Here is an 18,240-nt window from a genome sequence, read left to right on the forward strand (position 1 = left end):
CCTGAAGTTTCCCCAGGAGTTTCTCGGGGAGCCCCATGTAGACTGCGTTGCCAGAGTCCAGGCGTAACAGAATTAATGCTGACACAACAGTAAGCATAGTGGCAAACGACAGCAGGGGTGCAAGTTTCCGAAAATTGCCTCATCAAGCCCACGCAGCTCCCCACTACCGCAGCTACCTGATTGTTCATGGTTAACTTGGTATCTAACCTGATACCCAAGCTCTTCACAATAGGCACCGGTGTCGGAGTGGTGCTGAGTTCTTGTGGCCAGAAGAGTCTGGACCAAGGGTTAGCCCCTATGATGAGAGCAAGCACCTCAGTCTTGTCTGGGTTTACCTTGAGCGAATTGGAGGTCATCCAGCTCATAGTGAACCGACGGATGTTCTGTACAAGCTGTGCCTGAGTAGAATTGTCAATACACACAATTAGCTGAGTGTCATCGGCATAGTTAAACACCTGACATTCCAATGTTGCCAGTGCTTCTACCAATGGCTGAAGGTAGATATTAAAAAGCAAAGGGGACAACGCAGAGCCCAGGGGGGCCCCACACGGCAAAGCACCATGCCTGGATGTACAATACCCTAGTTTAACTTTTTGGGGCCGATCCTCCAAAAAGGAAACAATCCATTGGAGGACTGTCCCAGTAACTCCCAACCGTCGAAAACGGGCCACCAGCTGTGCTTGGTTCACCGTGTCGAACGCGGCAGAGAGGTCCAATAGGATCAATGCAGAGGTTTTTTTCTTATCGGCTGTGAGCCTTAGCTTATCCAACACTGAGAGCATCACCAACTTAGTGCTGTTGTGGGCCCTAAATCCTGCTTGCCGAACATGTAGCAACTGATGATCTTCCAGAAAGGACGAGAAGACTAAGCACATGTTGTTCAAGTACTTTGGCCAGGAATGGAAGTCTGGCGATAGGTCAAAAATTATTTAGATTCATAATGTCCGCCACTGCTTTCTTTAACCGTGGAATCACCATAGCTTCCTTGAATCTGTGTGGGACCTTCCCTGTTGCCAAGGACAAGTTTAGTAGGGACAGCACCTCTGGCCCTACTACCGGCAGGTCCATTTTAAACACACACGGATGGCAGGGATCTTCAGGTGACCCAGATTAAACTTTGGACATTATGATGGGCTAGATCATTTGAATAAAGTGCAGGGAAGACCAAGAGTGTGCCGCCCAGAAGATCTGGTAGGTCGCACAATGAGAAGGGGCAGGGACTTATACGGGTGCTATATATTTCCCTAATAATGTCTTTAACCTTGACTAGAAAGAAATCCTGTATTTTCTCACAGTCGTCCTGGTTGGTAACCGCCCTCTGTTCTTTCTTTTGACTCAGCTCCTTAAGTACATTGAAAGTCTCCTTCTGAATGTCCGTGGCCTCCTTGATCTTCAATTCATAGTACACGGATTTAGTTGAAATAATTATTGCTTTGTACAAGGCTAATTTTGCTTTGTATTTCTCTCTGGCTTTTGGACCGTATAGTTTCCGCCAGTGCCTTTCGCATTGACGGAGGGCCTGTTTTTACCTTCTCAGTTCTTCAGAGTACCATGGGCACTTTCAGTTCTATTCATTGTTCTTTCCCTCCAGGCAGGAGCCACAATGTCCATGGCCCTCAGCCAGTGAATACGTTTCTCATACTCCTGGTCTGGATCACTGGACTCTGTCCCTGGGTAAACCATCTCATATAATGCTACCCTTAAGCCAGCGTCCTCTATCTTGCGCCAGTTCCGTACAGTCCTCCAAACTGGAGTTAGGTGAGCTGGTCGACTTCGCTCCAAAATCTCAAAATTGATCTGATAATGATCAGACCAGCTGCAGGGTCTGCACTCTGTTAGTAGCATGTCTGAAGATGTAGTCCAAATGAGATCTAAAGTGTGGCCCTTCTCGTGAGTTGGGGTTTCCACAATTTGTTTCAACACCAACATGGTCATAGCCTCTCCAAACCCACTGGCCACGCAATCTCTTGGTGTCAGATCCCAGTGGTAATGAAAGTCGCCAAGTACAAAAATCTGTTGGTATCTCGAGCAGAGGTCACTAATTACTTCATGAAACAGATCGTTAAACAGCGGGGTTGACTACGGAGGACGGTATACCACCACAACTATCAGGCAGGATGAGTTAAGCCCAAGCTTGATGCCTAGGACCTCTGCCCCATCAAGGCTCTCCTTGACTATCTTCTCAGTGGTCACTGATGTCTCTGGGGCTACCATCTTTACATCCTCAAATAACAGTTGACGTGCTAATTGAAGTGGCTCAAGTCCAACACGGTTGGCTCTACCGTCAGGTTCAAGCAAGAATGGGAGAAAGGAATCTTATTTGCAGAACACTCAGCTGTGGACCTTGTCACCAGGGTCTGATTCAATGTCACCAAAATGGCCACATGTCTCGGACAGTGGGACTGGATATCTGCTGTCAGGATCCACATGACCTTGTAGGTATCTCATTTCACCGCCTAGCAGAAATATTTGGCTCACCTTCTCTGCCCTGTCTTACCTCAAACAAAGAACACATGGCACCTCACAGATGAGGCAAGATGAGGCTGAAACCAGTCTGACGTCGATTGTATATAGGTTTGGCCTGATAAAGGTCAGGCTTACCTTTGTCCGGAAGAGGAATCAATTTTATTATAGGTTCATCTACGCAATCTCATGATTTGTGCAGAATCTAGCACCACACTGGAGCAGGCCAGCCCCGTTGGCTACAGAATGGGAACTCACCCTCTGCTTTGCCTCACCGACTGGGGTCTCTTAAGATGCATATGGGACTTAGGAACTCTCACCTACATATTATATATATATATATATAGATATATATAAGACTGCAGTGGCTTCATGCCATCTCTCGAAATGCTGGCTTAATTACTTTGCTGTACAATTCAGTGCATGTTTGTATAGTGAAAAGCTTATCACTGAAAAATCATGCGCACCAGTGACATTCCTGTTTCGCCCCTCCACAAAAACTGCTGGAACCCACTGACCTGATAGCAGGCCTGCACTTCACCAGAAAAGGGGATGACGCCTGTTCCTTGTGTCAGAGTTCCGTTTGAATGAAATCTGAGATGGACCACTCAACTGCTTAACTTAGTCATGGCCTAAGCAGGGTACTGTTGTAGTTACTTTACTATGCTTGCCTGCTTCGTGAGCTCCAAGCGCCTAAAAGAATACTTGGCTTGAGAGCTGTAGGCCTGGAGAAAAAAAAATTAAGGAATGCAAGCACTTCTTGAAGCTTCAAGGGCTATGCAGGTATTCTGCTCCATAACAGTAATTACAAAGCTGGAGAGCAGATATTAGTCCCTGAAGTATACCCAGTTTTAAATGACTTATAGCTTGTTTGTAAAAATCTAAACTGCAGCTCTTTTTAGCAATAACCAGCATTGCTGGAAAAAAAGTCAAATAATTTGGACTTACAACAAAGGGCTGGGTACATTTTCTAAAATGATTAGGTAAACAATTGGGCAAAAAGGCACAGAAGCCACAGAACATCCCTCAACCGGAGCAATTTAAACTTTTGCTAACCCCTCCACTGCACCTTCCTGAATGGAGAGTCCAATAGGATGAAACCCTGCTCTGCCTAGGCCTCCAAAAATCATACTTGCTGGTGAGAAAAACTCTCTACAACACAGAAAGATAGAAACAAACTCAAGAGGTCACCCATTGTGTACACCAACCAAGCAAAAGCCGGTGGGGGCAATTTCTACAGGATGGATGTTTGTAGATTTTTATTCTTTTTTAAATATAACTGACTGAGGAGCATACTGGACAGCTTGGAGACATCAGATAAAGTCTTGGTTCCTTTTCCTGCTAAGATTTTTCTCAAGAAACTTCTGAAAGTAACTTTGTTCACTGGACCTAATCCACCACCTCTGTTCAATGGAATGCCACTTAACTCTGATGTTTCTATGCCCAGAGTTTCTGAAACATCCTGTTGTAGTTTCACCATTTTAACTACTTCCACACCAAAGACTTAAATTAAGTTTCGTAGAAGATCATGTTAATAGATGCTTGTTTTAGCTATGGTCGAGTTAGGGTCATTTTGTGCACTTATTCTTGATCATATTAATACAAATTGTTTGCGGTTAGCAGCTAAACACTTTTTTAAAAATTAGTTTCATAAACGTTCCTTTGGCAATAATTCTTTACTTCCTTATTCCTTAACTGCATTAGTGTTTGACGTAATACTTCTTGGAAACAACTCTACATCTTTACCCACACATCTAAATGATTAGACAAAGATGTTTGAGGGATCTTTGGTTTGCCTATGGAGAGCTGCCACATTGTTGTGAATTTTCAGCAATAGCACACAAATTATTTCCGACAGCTCAGCCTGCCAAGAGGATTTCGATTTGAAAACAATTTATGATAAGCCTTTAGGTAGCTCAAAATGATCTCTGGAAACTTAAATTGCATCTCTCGTGTTGAATCCACACACATTTTGCACCCTTGGCAGAATCCACAAGCTGACCATAGAATCAATCAATCAGTCTTGTAAAGCGCTACTCCTCATAAATGAGGGTATCCAGGCAATGAGGTGACAGTGGTATCAGTCGAGAAGCCGGGTCTTCAGTTCCCTTCTAAAATCTGCTATGGAAGGTGATGTTCGTAGGTGGAAGGGCAGGTCATTTCAGGCTTACATGGCGAGGTAGGAGAAGGCGGGCCCTCCGCTGTGGCTGCGGCGAATGCAGGGGGTTGTAGAGCCAGGGCCAGGAAGGTGGAGCGCAGGTGTCTGACAAATTTGTGGAAGTTCACGCAGTGGTTGATGTAGGCTGGTCCCTGGTCAAGTAGAGCTCTGTAGGCGTGAGTCAGAAGCTTGAACTAACACAGCTTCTGAACAGGTAACCAGTCGAGGTTCCTGAGGTAGGGGGTGATGCGGGTGTGTTTGGGAAGGTAGAGGATGAGTCTGGCCACTGTGTTTTGAATGGTCTGGAGTCTTTTAGGAGTTGGGTGGTGATTTCGGCAAAGAGGGCATCTCCATAGCTGAGGCGGCTGGTGACAAGGGCTTGGGTGATGGTTTTCTTGGGGTTGACGGGGATCCACTTGAAGATTCTTCAGAGCATGCAGTGGATGTGGAAACATGAGGAAGCAAATGCATTGACTTGGCACGTTATTGTGAGTTTGCTGTCAAGGACTATACGGAGGTTGGCAGCGTGATCTGTGGATGTGGGTAATAGCTCAGAGGGCCACAAGCTGTCGGCCCACTGGGAGGTGTTCTTCCTGAAGATCAGCACTTCGGCCTTGTCCGAGTTGAGCTTCAGACAGTTGGTCCTCATCCAGTTGGCGATGCTGATCATGGCATTGCCGAAGTTTGTTCTGGTGGGGGCAGGGCATTCGTTGAGCGAGAGGATGAGTTGTGTACCGTCTGCATAGGATATGATGTTGAGGAAGTGAGTTCTGACTGATTAGGAATATGGGGCTCGCAAGAATGGGAATCAAATGCAATGCTGCAGATGACCAGAGTGTAAAAATTACGACTAAAGCAATATTCATTCTTAATTAACAAGTGACTTCAAAAGATATACAGCACACTTCTGAAAGGTATGGCACAGGCATCTTTTGATTTTAATCAATTAAATGTAAAAGAAATTATGCAACAAACCACAAAGAGACAATGAAATCATACATTACCTGTACATCTGGACTTCACTTTCTGTAGGATAATCACCTGTTTCTTAGCAAATTTGATTAGATCTTCCTTAGGAAGAGTATCCAGCTATAAAACAAGGAAATGTAGTCTCAAACTTTATTCTTCATGGCGTATCCAACCACAAAGTTGCGGAACATTTGTGCATAACAAGTGTTCCATCTACTGCTAGATCCTCATTAAATGGTAAACTATAAGAAAAGATGTACATGAAACATTACGGTTTACTTGCCAGAAGCTGTAATATCCAATTAATGGTTTAACTTTACAGATATTACTTACCTGTATAATGAACAGATCACAAGTTTATATTTCTAGACTTTAATTTCAGTCAAAAAATATTAAACTGAAATTTGATTACTTTGCTCAGAATGAAACCCACATTTTTTTTTGTTGAGGTCGCCCTGACACCTCCATCTGCATTTCCTTCTGTCAGTTTGTCTTACTTGGAGGTTAGCAGATGCAGCGGTATGGCTGAGTAGGAAAGGAAATGTTGGGGGCTGCACAACCCTTCATACAGCCCTGTACCCACTTCCAGTTTTTACTATTGCTTTTAGTTTTCAATGTACATTCTTTTCTTGCTTTTCCCACCTGTATTATTGGTTCTGCTGTTGCTATTGCTATTTACGTCTTTATGTCATCTACTGCAGTAATTAGGCATTACAAATGTAATGTTGTGGTTTTCATGTCACAATATGGAATATTTGCATCACAATTGTACGTTTTATAATTATTTTTCTTTAGAATTGCACATTCCCTTTATCATACATATATTTGCAGGTCCAAATAGGTATTTAATAAAAAATGTTTGGTTAAGCACCAGCTTGTAAGGCAAGTCGTTTGGGATGATGTTGAGGACTGAAGAGAAGTTCTTTAACAAACGTATTCACTTCCTCACCATTAGAGTAACTATGCCTATGGTGGATCCTGGATATCCTGACGTTTGCTCAGTTGCAATCCTTTGCCATGGCAGCTTGGTTTTAAAATTAAAATATTACACAACAAACACTTGTCATGTAGCATTGTCAGTTATAGAGTCATTCATTTCATATTACATACAAAGACAAGATTTTCAAGACATTTCATAAATTGGGTTCCCCCCATCATACTGCAGGCTAAATGGTCTTAAATGTTCCCACAAGGGCCCCAAAATCATCTTATATGTTCTTATGCAGCCTCCCATTTTGAATACAGTTTCTTTCGATTTAGATCAGGAGCGCATACCCTACTACCATTCCCCCAGTATGGGGGTCACCTGAGTTCTGCAGTGACACGCAAATCTCACTTCTGGCTGCTGAAAAGCCCAACAGTATTAGGATTTTGTTGCTACGGGATCCTTTCCACCCCTCAATAATCTCAAGAATCACAATTCTGGTATCTAACGCAATAGGTAGGCCCAATACGGTCTCCAGTTTTTGATGTAATCACGTCCAGTACTGGGCAATTTCTGGACATTTCCTCATATAGTATGGTGAAATGTACTGGAGTGTTTTACCAACACAAGCAGTTTGGGTTGTGAACCCTACCCATATGCCAAGCCTTGTCAGGTTGCAGTAAACTCTATGAAAGTATTTGAATAAATCAGGAAGGTGGATTATCAACAAGCTCCAATTTTATGATAGGAACTTCACACCTGCAGGATATTATGGCCCGAATTTTGATGACATTAAGCCTGTCAAGATGACAGGCTTAATGTCATCTTTCAGACTTCATCTATCAAATTATAATGGCTGGAGACTTTAATGTGCTTTTAAGACAATACATTGAATAGATCAGCTAAAAGTAGGTCAGTAAGCTCACCTAAAACACAGGCTTATTCATAAAATATGATGGGAAAATTAGCATTGTACAATTTATGGCGAGAAAGAGCAGGCTTAACGCAGGGTTACTCCTTTTATAATAAAAAAATATGGTCACTTGTCTAGGATAAACTACATTTTAGTAGATCAGGTCCTAAAAGAGGAAATTCAGCATATTATATCACTCCGATCACGCAGCTATAGTACTAAAATGTAAGCCCATTTTAAGACTGAGTTACAGAGATGGACCCTAAACCGCACTATATTGCTGGATCGAGATGCGGTCAGCAGTCTCTGCTCGGAGACTGAGGAATTCCTCAAGATCAATATCAAGGTGGAAAGCCCTTTCAAGATAGAACATAGTTTTTATGGTTTAAATCTCTTTATTAGTTTTATAACACACAAGAGAAAACGTAGGCGTCCTGCTCCATAACAGTGCGTACAAGCCCAGCCGGGCGCTGTGAGAAGTATTACCAAAGGCATACAGCAAGGAGCGGCCTTCAAACAAAGGACAGGCAAGAACCAATTCATCCAGGAAACACCCTCCCCCACCCACCTCCCCCCCTCCCGCTCGTCCACCATCACCCAAAAGAAGGAAGAAAGAAAAGGGGGGAAAAGAACATAGAAAAAGGGGAAAGGTAGCGTCCTCAGTGTTTCGCTGGACGGGACTTATGGGGCATGATATCCGGAATAGGTGTGTCAGGTAGACGGAGAAGACGTAGATATCTAGGACACGTCAGTTCCCGAAATCCAGTTGTTAATCGTGTGCGAAAGGGGCGCCACAGTTCTGGAAATTCAGACCCCCTCCCGGCCATTGTCAAGGAGAGTTTCTCCATACCCAGGACTGACCATAATCTGTGGAGCCATCCAGTAGACATAGTTTTTAATGTATAAAGGTCAGCGTGGATTTTAAGGCAACAACATTATTGCTGCTAGAACTACCATGCACAAGTACTTTATTCTTTAAATCCCCGCTGTCATGTTTAGGCAAATGTAATGCCTTCTTGGTATTGTATCAACGCTTATTTACAAAGGTGAAGCACTGACTGTTTTTATACTGGTTATTATTGTATATGCTTATCATTGCTACTCCGTTCCTTTTTTTACTTTTTTATTCATTTTAACACAATATATGCGTTATAGTATAAAGCGCTCAATTGATTACTTGGCTGTAGTAATATCCATGTTAACCAAATACGCTGTATATCTGTATTCTCTTTTTTAAACAATAGCAATGTATTTTTATTTGTAGCTTTTATCAAATTTCTGTCGAAATAACGCTTAAATTGAATCAATATCAGTACGGATCCTTCAACTGTGGTATGGGACTCACTTAAGGCTTTCTTAAGAGGGAAAATAACCAGCTTACCAAGTTTCATGAATAAGAAGTATAGAGATGAGGTTGGAACCCTGGAGACGGAAATGATAAAACTGGAGGGGCTATTGGTTTGTTTCAAAACTGAATACTGAGGAGGCTTTACCCCTAGAGAATAGACTTCAATTGTTGAGGGCACATTTGGCTGTTCTGTTGGAGGCCAGAATAAAGAAGAGATGGGAAGAAAGCAGGGAAGCTAGTGGACTATAAGTATGAAGAGAATGTGGGGAAGTCACTCACATGGATTATCAAAGCTGATCAAGCAAGGATTGTCATTCAGCAAATAAATTGTGCTCCGACTGGCAAAAAATTGACGAGCAGCTTAAATACAGAAAGAGCTCTCCATGTTTTTTGAAAAATTGTACGCGGAGGACTTGGAGATAACAGAGGAGGTGGTCAACCAATGGATAGGCGTGGAGGGCCTACCTATTCTAGCATTAAGTGATCAGTCTGCTCTGAATAGTTTTATCACCCAGTTAGAGGTTAAGGGGGCAATTACCTCAAGCAAAGGGGGTAAAGCTGCAGCCCCTGACAGTCTGCCAGCAGAACTGTATAAGGCTCTTGGCGATTCCATCCAGACATTTATGACGACTATTTGGGGAGATGTTCGAGGAAGGCTCACAGATGCCACAGTCTTGATAGAAGGCTATAAAATAACCCTGCATGCTGTGAATCCTACAAACCCATATCATTCCTCAACAGTGAATATGAAATATTTGCAAAAGTTCTGGCAAATCGGTTGAGCTGTGTAGTTGGTGGATTGCTGCATAGTGATCAGAACGGGTTTGTAAGAGGAAGGTACAGTCTTATTGGCACAATTGATTTGGCAAGCACCTTTAATATCTCTCTAGCAGTTTTAACCCTAGACACAACAAAAGCTTTCAACAGAGTACATTGGACATACCTGGCTACCATTTTTAAACAGCATAATCAGGGCAAAACTTTTTGTAGAGCCATATGACTGATCTATCAAGACCCCTTAGCAAGAATTGTAATGAACGTAAGCTTAACTTCAGCCTTAAAATAACTAGAGGCACAAGGCAAAGGTACCAGCTATCCCCCCCTACTATTTAATTTCTATATCGAGCCTTTAGCATATAGGCTTAGGCGTGAGACCTTCATTAGTTCCTTCTCTTGTAACGGGTAGGAGAAAAAGTATCCCTATTGGAGGATGATCTTACGGTATATACTTCTATCGACTGCTTTTCCAGCTATAATTCAGTTGACATTAAAATTTGGTGAGATCTCAAGATATCCAGTCAATGCAGAAAAAACAGAGACCATGGTGTGGAAGCAGGGGAGGCATAATCTACTAATTAAGAATGATGTGAAATACTGAGGGCTTAAGATCATGGAAGATAGGGATTCCTGAAGTCAACCTTGTGAAAGCCTTGGCTGAAACAAACAGGCTGATGAAGAGTTGTGCTCCCCTTCCATTGAAATTGACAAATTAAGTGAGAATGGTTATTCTCCCAAAATGTAAATATTTAACACAATCCTCTTGTACTTTAAGAAAGAATGGCTGGAGAGGATACAACCCGCTATTAGATTCCTTCAATTGGGCATATAAAAGGGCGAGGATATCATGGACAAATCTACACAGAAGGAGGGACAAGGGGGGCCTTTGTCTGCCTTCATGCAGTATTATGCTGGGGCTTTCCAGACAAAGAATGCCAGGATGTTTTTCCATATTCCAGACTGCTCTGAGATTGGGTTCCTATATAAAGCCATGTTAAAAGAAGTTACAGGGGCTAATGCCCATTTTCTGCTTAAATTCAGAGACATGGAGTATTTTAAAAAAGTGAGATTAAAAGAGTTACAAGCAATGTCCAAGATCTGGTCCCGTATCAGAAAAGCCATGAAACTGGAATACTACAGTAACCGTACTCCTATCTGGGACTTCCCAGGCAACCCGACAGTTTCGAAAAGATTAACTACCACTACCAATTAAGGTAGCAGGTATACAAACGAGGGTCAACTTTCACATGATGGTAAGCTGCTCCCATGGAATGAGCTTTATGCGGCTAAGGACGGAAGTCTCTCCAGGTTCAAATACCTCCAGCTAAAATGTTGGACTCAGAACATGGATTGTGAAATGGGATCCATAAACTATTCGGAAGAACATCTGCCGAAAAAAAGCCAGGGAAGAATGAGGTGTTCGTTTCGTACTGGGAGATGCTGGAGACTGAGAATGGTGTCTTTAGCTTGTCAGAGGAGCCCTGGGGAGGATGTTTGCCAAGGGCATAGCTAGAAGATCTATGGCAAGTATCAATGCACATATTATACAGCACTGGTAAACCTGCCTCTTTAAGAAGGAATCGTCAATTTTCCTTCCACAGCGCCTATTGGACCTCATACAGGATTTTGAAGATGGGGAAAGGGGGGAAGTGCGCAAAGTGTGGGCTGGAGAAGGCGACATATATTTATGGACTGTACTGCAAATCCGTAACTTTGGGAAGAAGTGGGTTAGACAGTCACAAATATTTTGGTGATAAATATTAAGGTAAGCCATATGCTAATTATTTTTGGAGCTGCAAGGGGGTTGGCGAGTCTGAGCGCCAAAAGAACAAGCTATTTTTCTCTATGCTGCTTCTGGCTCGAAGGGAAAAATGAAGAAAGTGGGTAGCTGACCAGCCTCCCCTCTGTATAGATTGGCTAAATGCGCTATCCTATATATCCAAATTAGATGTCGTGGGAAGGGGGTCTCTAAGAGGAAAACGCTTCGGCTCCCACTGATGGAGTGGTTGGGCTGGAATAGCAGCTAATATGGTAGCAAAGCAAATGATTACACCTACTGCTGTTTATCTCGGTTTAAAAAACACGGCTCTTGAACAAGGACAACCCGAAAGAGTATAAATGCCTCCCTGGTTCTCCCCTCTTCCCTCTCTCCATCACCTGTGATGCGGAATATAGGGGGGTTAATTGGGAGCCCAAGGTGAATCAGGACAAAAATATAAACAAAACGAAAATGTCCCTTTCTAGCAGTACTTCTCCTCCTTGGATCAGTGCTCGGGGGCTAAAATATGGCCCCCAAGCACTAATCAAAGTGAGTCCAGTTGGCACCAATTGGTTTAGCTTTCAATCAGTGGTATGTCATTGTGCTGCCCCGATTTGAAAAAATATATAACCTCTGGATGCGGAGGAAGCTTCTGATCACACCTCAACAACTTTTAACCCCTTGCATGCTGATGATGGCCCCCGTCCGTCATGCACCGCGGTGCTCGTGTGAACCCGCCCACTTGCGATTTTGCCGCACAGGCGCAGAATCGCGGCCGCATGCAAGGGGTTAAAATTAAAAACCTTCCAGTGCCAGCACCAGAAGGAGTTTCTGTTCAGTATAATGGACAAAGTTTTCACGTCCACCGCACTACAGAGGTTATGAGGCCAACATGAATTTTGCATCCACCACATTAAAGTGGTTAAACGGTACAGTCTACCAAATGAGGAGAGCCACTCTTCAATAGTTACTGTACCGTTGATTGCCCTACTCTTGTGCGAATAAGAGGGTTTTATGTCGGTTTCCTGAAGGAACGCTATCACACTGTCAAGTAGCTATAACTAGTCGTATTTTCTTTGGATTGTTTAAGGCCCCTTATAGTCTATTATATTAATCTCAGCTTGTTCATTAATTAAGAGGTAAGATATACAATTTTAGTTAAGTCATAATCTATGTTTATAACTAGTAATTTTGCAATAATTAAGCAATAAGCGCAAATTATTATTACACGGGTGCCTGTTCAGACCACAGCCCCTTTGAACTCGTGTTCTTACTCTGGTGTAGCAGAATTAGGGCATACAAGGAAACATTACTCGGGTTGGCGTTCTGGGATTTCTGTGTGAGAATCACAAAACAATGATATTCGTTGTTCTGCATGAAACAAAACCTTCCTTACGCATTTAGAGTGGAAACATATCTGCAAGGGTTGTACCAATAAACTTCCTTTTTATAAAGTTTAGTAGGTTACATTACAAGGCAAATTATTCATTAGAACGTGTACATATTCTAAAATTAGGAAAAATACTCTTGTCTCTGGAGAGCGTCATAACCTGGGACCTAAAGTTAAACTGAAGTCCTCGCTTTTCTTATCAACTGTGTCTATTTCAGCTCAAGCAAAACCTTTACTTTTCTTCCAAAAGTAGAACATCTGGACATCTTAAAAGTTATGTCAGACAAACTGGGCCTTTCCCAATAAAACAACCATGACCTTTGAAACATAAGCAAACAAAGTATATTTGATTTACTTTACCTTTGACTTCCCCGTTCCTGGTGTGGCCGGGGAAGCAACGCCTTCCTGACCAGCATCCTGCAGTAAAAAAAAAAAAAAAGGTACAAGTCATACTACGATTCATAAGTTCAATCACAAGCACTGGCAAAGCCAATAGTTCTAGCTATTTTTTAAGTGACATTGCTTCTTTACTGATTGGCGAGTTTGAGTGTGTGATTGTGTGAATATGAAAATATGTCAAGGGCAGGATGAATGGGCGAGTGTCTGAAAATGGTTATTTCAGAGAATGCATGGTTGATGAACGACGGGTGGGCGAGTGCATGGATGGATCAACGCTGACAGGTAAAGCCAATGGAACGGGCCTCACGCAACAGTGTTGCTATGTTCTAAAAATGCCAAGGCAGCAATATTGCCAGTAGAAGCATTATAAAAAAGCTAAACATGCTAAGAAGGTCTACAATAAACAAATACCATGATAATGCCAGTGCAAACATTGCACCAAGGGTGGACACCATTGAGCCAAAGAAGCCCACAAGGTAACAAGAATTACCACCATTATGCCTGTTCGGATTTGACCCACCAATCAGTAATCCTTAGTCCAAGTTCAGATTTACACACTCATTAATCTGGAATGAATGTATAGATTTGCACAATCACTTGGAAGGCTCGGCCGCCTGGCTGCGTTTGCACCATTGCTCATTAATGGTTAGTAAATGGCCAGATTTTCACCATACAATACAACGACAAAAACAAATAAAATGAAACACAAACACAAAAAAACATTACTTTTGTGCTGTTGCGTTGTATCTTGCGTTTTTGTTATCGTATTGGCATGCGGTCATTATAGGGGCATCTTGCTGTGTTGAATGCCGTTACTGTGTTTATGTGCAGTTTTTTATTTGTAATTCTCTTTTTATTGAACAAAACCAATGGTACCATGGCGAGACACAGAGAAGCACAATAGTGAGAGAAGACAATACAGGCTCGCAGGCCAATGCATACATCTAATGTTGGCAACAAAACCCCTTAAACAGTGAGCTGGTCAACATGAAGGGCATGGTTCTGCAGTTCAATTGAAGGCGACACAAAGGCCCCCGCGACACATTCCATTTCGCCCATTTACTATCCCATTTACCAGGGCAACCTTTTCGTAGGAAAACGTCTTTTTCGGCAATCGTTGCACTGTCGAAGTCTCTGGCCCATTTCGGAAACTTGGGGATATTCACCACCCCCCACTCCTGAGTGGTGTTCCTTTTGGCGAGAGCGAACCCCAAGGAAGCCCATGTGCACTCCGTTTGAGTTAAGTCTGTGGCCTCCCACACATTTGATAAACAAAGACGAGCAGAGCAGCCAATCTTCTTCCCGCTCACTCGCTCCAAGTAATCGACAATTTTGGCCCAGTATGGCTTGAGATGCGGACATTTACAGATTTTATGAAAGAAGGTACCTTCACCACCGCAGCCCCTGAGGCACCCTGGGTCCGGGCGCCTTCGCATCTTGACCAGTGTACGCGCTGATAGGTATATTCTGTGTAGGGTTTTGAGTTGTACAAGACACAGGTGCATTGAGATTGCAACTTCCCTAGGGGATGAGGGCCACCTGCCAGTTGTCATTGTCGAGATACCCTAAGTCAGTCTCCCAAAGTTGCCAGAGGCGCACCAAAGTGTCGGGCTTATTCATCAATTTGTGATAGGTAAGGGAGACCGTTTTATGGGGCAGCGGGTCAGTGAGGAGGCAATCCTCCAGCGCGGAGGCCTCGGGCAATGCCCCATCGCCACCGATGGTGGAGGTAAGCGCGTGCTGAATTTGAAGGTAGCACACCGTTTCCGATTCCGCCAGCTGGTACTCCTTTTGGAGAGCAGTGAAAGGAACCATATCCTTGCGTTTCCGAAGGTCCCCCACCGAGGAAATACCAATAAGGTCCCACTTATCAAAGCCGGGGCACCTGCCCAACCTACCCAATTGTTCAGCTTCTCACAGGAGGGTGACTAATGTGAGTTTCTTGCACCACCCTAGTTTTGCCTTTGCGTGGTGCCAAAGTGTCACCGCTTGAGCTGTGGGACCAGTGAGGTGCTGCCGGCCTGGGTTAGAGTACAAGGCCCGCTGATAGCCTCCCCTTGCCATTAGTCATCGGTCTGTGTGGAAGGCCGGCTTGGACTGCGGGGCGAAGACCCACTGATTGACCACAGCTAGTTGGGCAGCCCAGTAGTACTGCTTCAGGTTAGGGAGCGCGATGCCGCCACTGTACCACCCCCTATTCAGTTTGTGTATGGCTATGCCTGGGCTCTTCCCATCCCACAAAAGAGTCCGGACCTCGCTCTCCATACTTGCAAAACAGGCATCCGGTACCCTGTGGGGGAGGTTTTGTAACACAGAGGAATCGGGGAAGGGCCAGAATCAAATACAGCGCCCCTCTGCCAAGCAACGTGAAGGGTAGCAACCGCCAATGCGAGACGTCGTTCCGAAGCCTGGCCAGTGGGGCTCGAAGATGGGAATCATAAAACCGAACCGGGCATGGGGTTATATAGAGGCCTAGATAGCAGAACCAGTCAGATGCGACGATGATCTTGGTATCTTTAGGCAGCCATGGAGTAGGGGTTTGTGTGCAGTTTTATGTTGTGATGTGTTTTTTCTTGCAATGGGTTGCTGTGTTACTGGTGTTAGTTTGCACTGTAGATGTGTTGGCAGGTTGTGCTGGGGGGGGTTGATTCACTGTGTTGAATTGTGTTATATGCTTTTGTTGTGCTGCTGCAATGTCTTGTTGATGTTTTTAAGTTTTTTGGGGGGTGTTGCCTTACCAATGTGCTATGTTCCAATTCTGTAGTTGTGTCATTGTGTTATATTCCTGTGTTGTTCAGTTATGCTATTCTGCTGCTGTGTTGTGTTCTTGCACCACCCAGACTGTAGTCCATCCGCCTAAACATGCTGGTCCCATAGTGTCACTATCTCAAACACTTTCATGCTTTGGTGTCAGAGCACATTTGCTCCAAATACTCCAATATATACAACCAGAAACTGCAAACTGAAAATGTTTTGTGATGCAGCCTATATTTATGTAACTAAACTGCTATTCTGGGTCAATCTGTTAGTCACTAACGGACGATACTGGGATAAAGATTATTTAGTTAAGGCATTTGGTGCGGAGAGCAATGTGTTTTCAGAAAGGGTCAGGGTACAAGAAGGTAAGGGAGCTCAAGTGGTTAATGCACTTACTGCAGAGATCTGTACGCAATGTGTGTGAATCAACATAAAATAACTTAGTGGGTAAAAGTCCCTGCTGCGGAGAGCAATGTGTTTTCAGAAAAGGGTCAGGGTACAAAAAGGTAAGGGAGCTCAAGTGGTTAATGCACTTACTGCAGAGATCTGTACGCAATGTGTGTGAATCAACATAAAATAACTTAGTGGGTAAAAGTCCCTGCTGCAGAACACTGCATTTGACTTGCAGATTACAGGTCTATGAGCCATATGTATCAAGCTTTTTACCCATTTGCAAATGGGCAGATTCTCAGAATCTGCCCGTTTACGAATGGGAAAAAGCCTTTTGGGATGTAGCATCCCAAAAGGCCATCGCAAAATAGAGAGTTGCAAAATTTACGATTCTCTATTTTGTGAATGCAATTAAGTAATTGCAAATTGCGATTCCTGAAATGCAATTCTGGAAGCACCAGAAATTTTCTATTTGCCTTAAGGAATTGCAAATTACCACCAACATCAAGTTCGTAGTAATTTGCGATTTTCTTTAAAAAAAGCACTTTTCAGATTTTTTTTTAAAGTGCCATATGTTGCACATACATGCACTTAGGGCATGTATGTGCGCAAAATCTGCACACATGCATATTTCAGGGGTGCAACAGGGTGTCCTTTTGGCACCCTTGCAACCTTAAAATTGCATTCTCAATTTGCGATTCTCTAATTGGTAATCCCATAGGAATGAATGGGAAGGTATTCCTTATTTGCGAATCTCAATTTGCGACTCGCAAATAAGGAATATGTAGGATTCGCAAAATTTTTTGCAAATCCTACCTACATTGCATTTTGCGATTCGCTAAGAATCGCAATTTGAGAATCGTAAAACTCTTTTTTGATACATATGGCCCTATATCCTCGTATGATTCTCATTGGGTTAAATATGTGCTGCATAGATCCTTACGCAAGTTATAAATTCCAATCCGAGTAAAATAAGCCAATGAGTTGTGTACCTGCTGCTAAAATCACCATGTAACAGGGAAGGGATGCGTTAGATTCCTATTAGATTTTCAGTCAAACTTTCGCACTCCTGTGTAACACCAATTTTGGAGTTGCAATAAAAAATGTGTTCTGTATGCTATATCAAAGGCCATCTATTTTGGTTAACCTGTGACGTCTTCCTTATCTTGATAAGCGGCAGGCAAAGGTGTGGCTGCCTCCTGAAATGCCCTTTCACTTTGACACCTACCCATAACCATGTTCCAAGTGACAAAAAAATTAACCACTTTCCTTGCATGTGGAGTAGGGTGCCCATGAACAGTAGGGTGTTAGTTTTCAATCCCAATCCTCCCTAAAGGCAACAGTTTGACACAAACGTGCTGGTGGCGCTGCAGCATTTGCAGTTATTTTCCTTTGCACTGAAGGTCTTCTGTTTACGTTAAAGATTGGAGCAAAGGACAATAACAGCAGCTGCTGCCACAGATCCCACAGAAAAAGTTAACGGGTTCATGAATATTTATTGGTTCCTCCAGGTCTGATGGGGATATTAAACTCCTTACTTTCTGTACCATTCTAAAGTTCCTAAACCCACATTGTGGTTTCAATGAGACGCCCACACTCCACATCAGACAGCTTGGTCATTTTTAGCTAGGTCTTACCCACTTCCACCATTGTCCTAGACAAGTTTTGTTTCACAACTTCTCAATAAATAGTCCCTCAATGGCATAGATTTGCTGTCAGTGATAAAAAGTCTGAGTAGAACTGTCCAATTTCCCCGGTCGTTCACTGTTATATGTGCCAGGTGCTATCTTTCAAGAAAATACGCTTTTTGTATTTTTGATTAAAAGGTTTTCCACACAATAGAAACACTGTAAAATAAGACCTGGAAAACATACAAGTGAACATATCTAGTTAACTAGATAGGACTTCAAGTAGGTTTTTATTTATCACTCGGTTAAGTTGTTCTTAGTTGGCAGGTGAGGAGGTCGTTCTTTGTAAGATGGCTGCCAAATG

At 43.1% G+C, this 18,240-nt stretch overlaps 1 protein-coding gene across 1 annotated transcript in view; it reads right to left on the reverse strand.

Moving 5' to 3' along the window:
- GCC2 (GRIP and coiled-coil domain containing 2) overlaps positions 1 to 18,240 on the reverse strand; it is a 413,631-nt gene that overhangs the window by 360,544 nt on the left and 34,847 nt on the right. The window contains exons 2-3 of the mRNA XM_078658140.1: positions 13,063 to 13,119; positions 5,626 to 5,710 (exon numbers count right to left, since the gene is read on the reverse strand). Coding sequence (XP_078514266.1) covers positions 5,626 to 5,710; positions 13,063 to 13,119 — 142 coding nt within the window. The remainder of the gene's footprint in view (positions 1 to 5,625; positions 5,711 to 13,062; positions 13,120 to 18,240) is intronic.

Source organism: Lissotriton helveticus, chromosome 8, assembly GCF_964261635.1.
Source record: "Lissotriton helveticus chromosome 8, aLisHel1.1, whole genome shotgun sequence".
Taxonomy (NCBI): domain Eukaryota; kingdom Metazoa; phylum Chordata; class Amphibia; order Caudata; family Salamandridae; genus Lissotriton; species Lissotriton helveticus.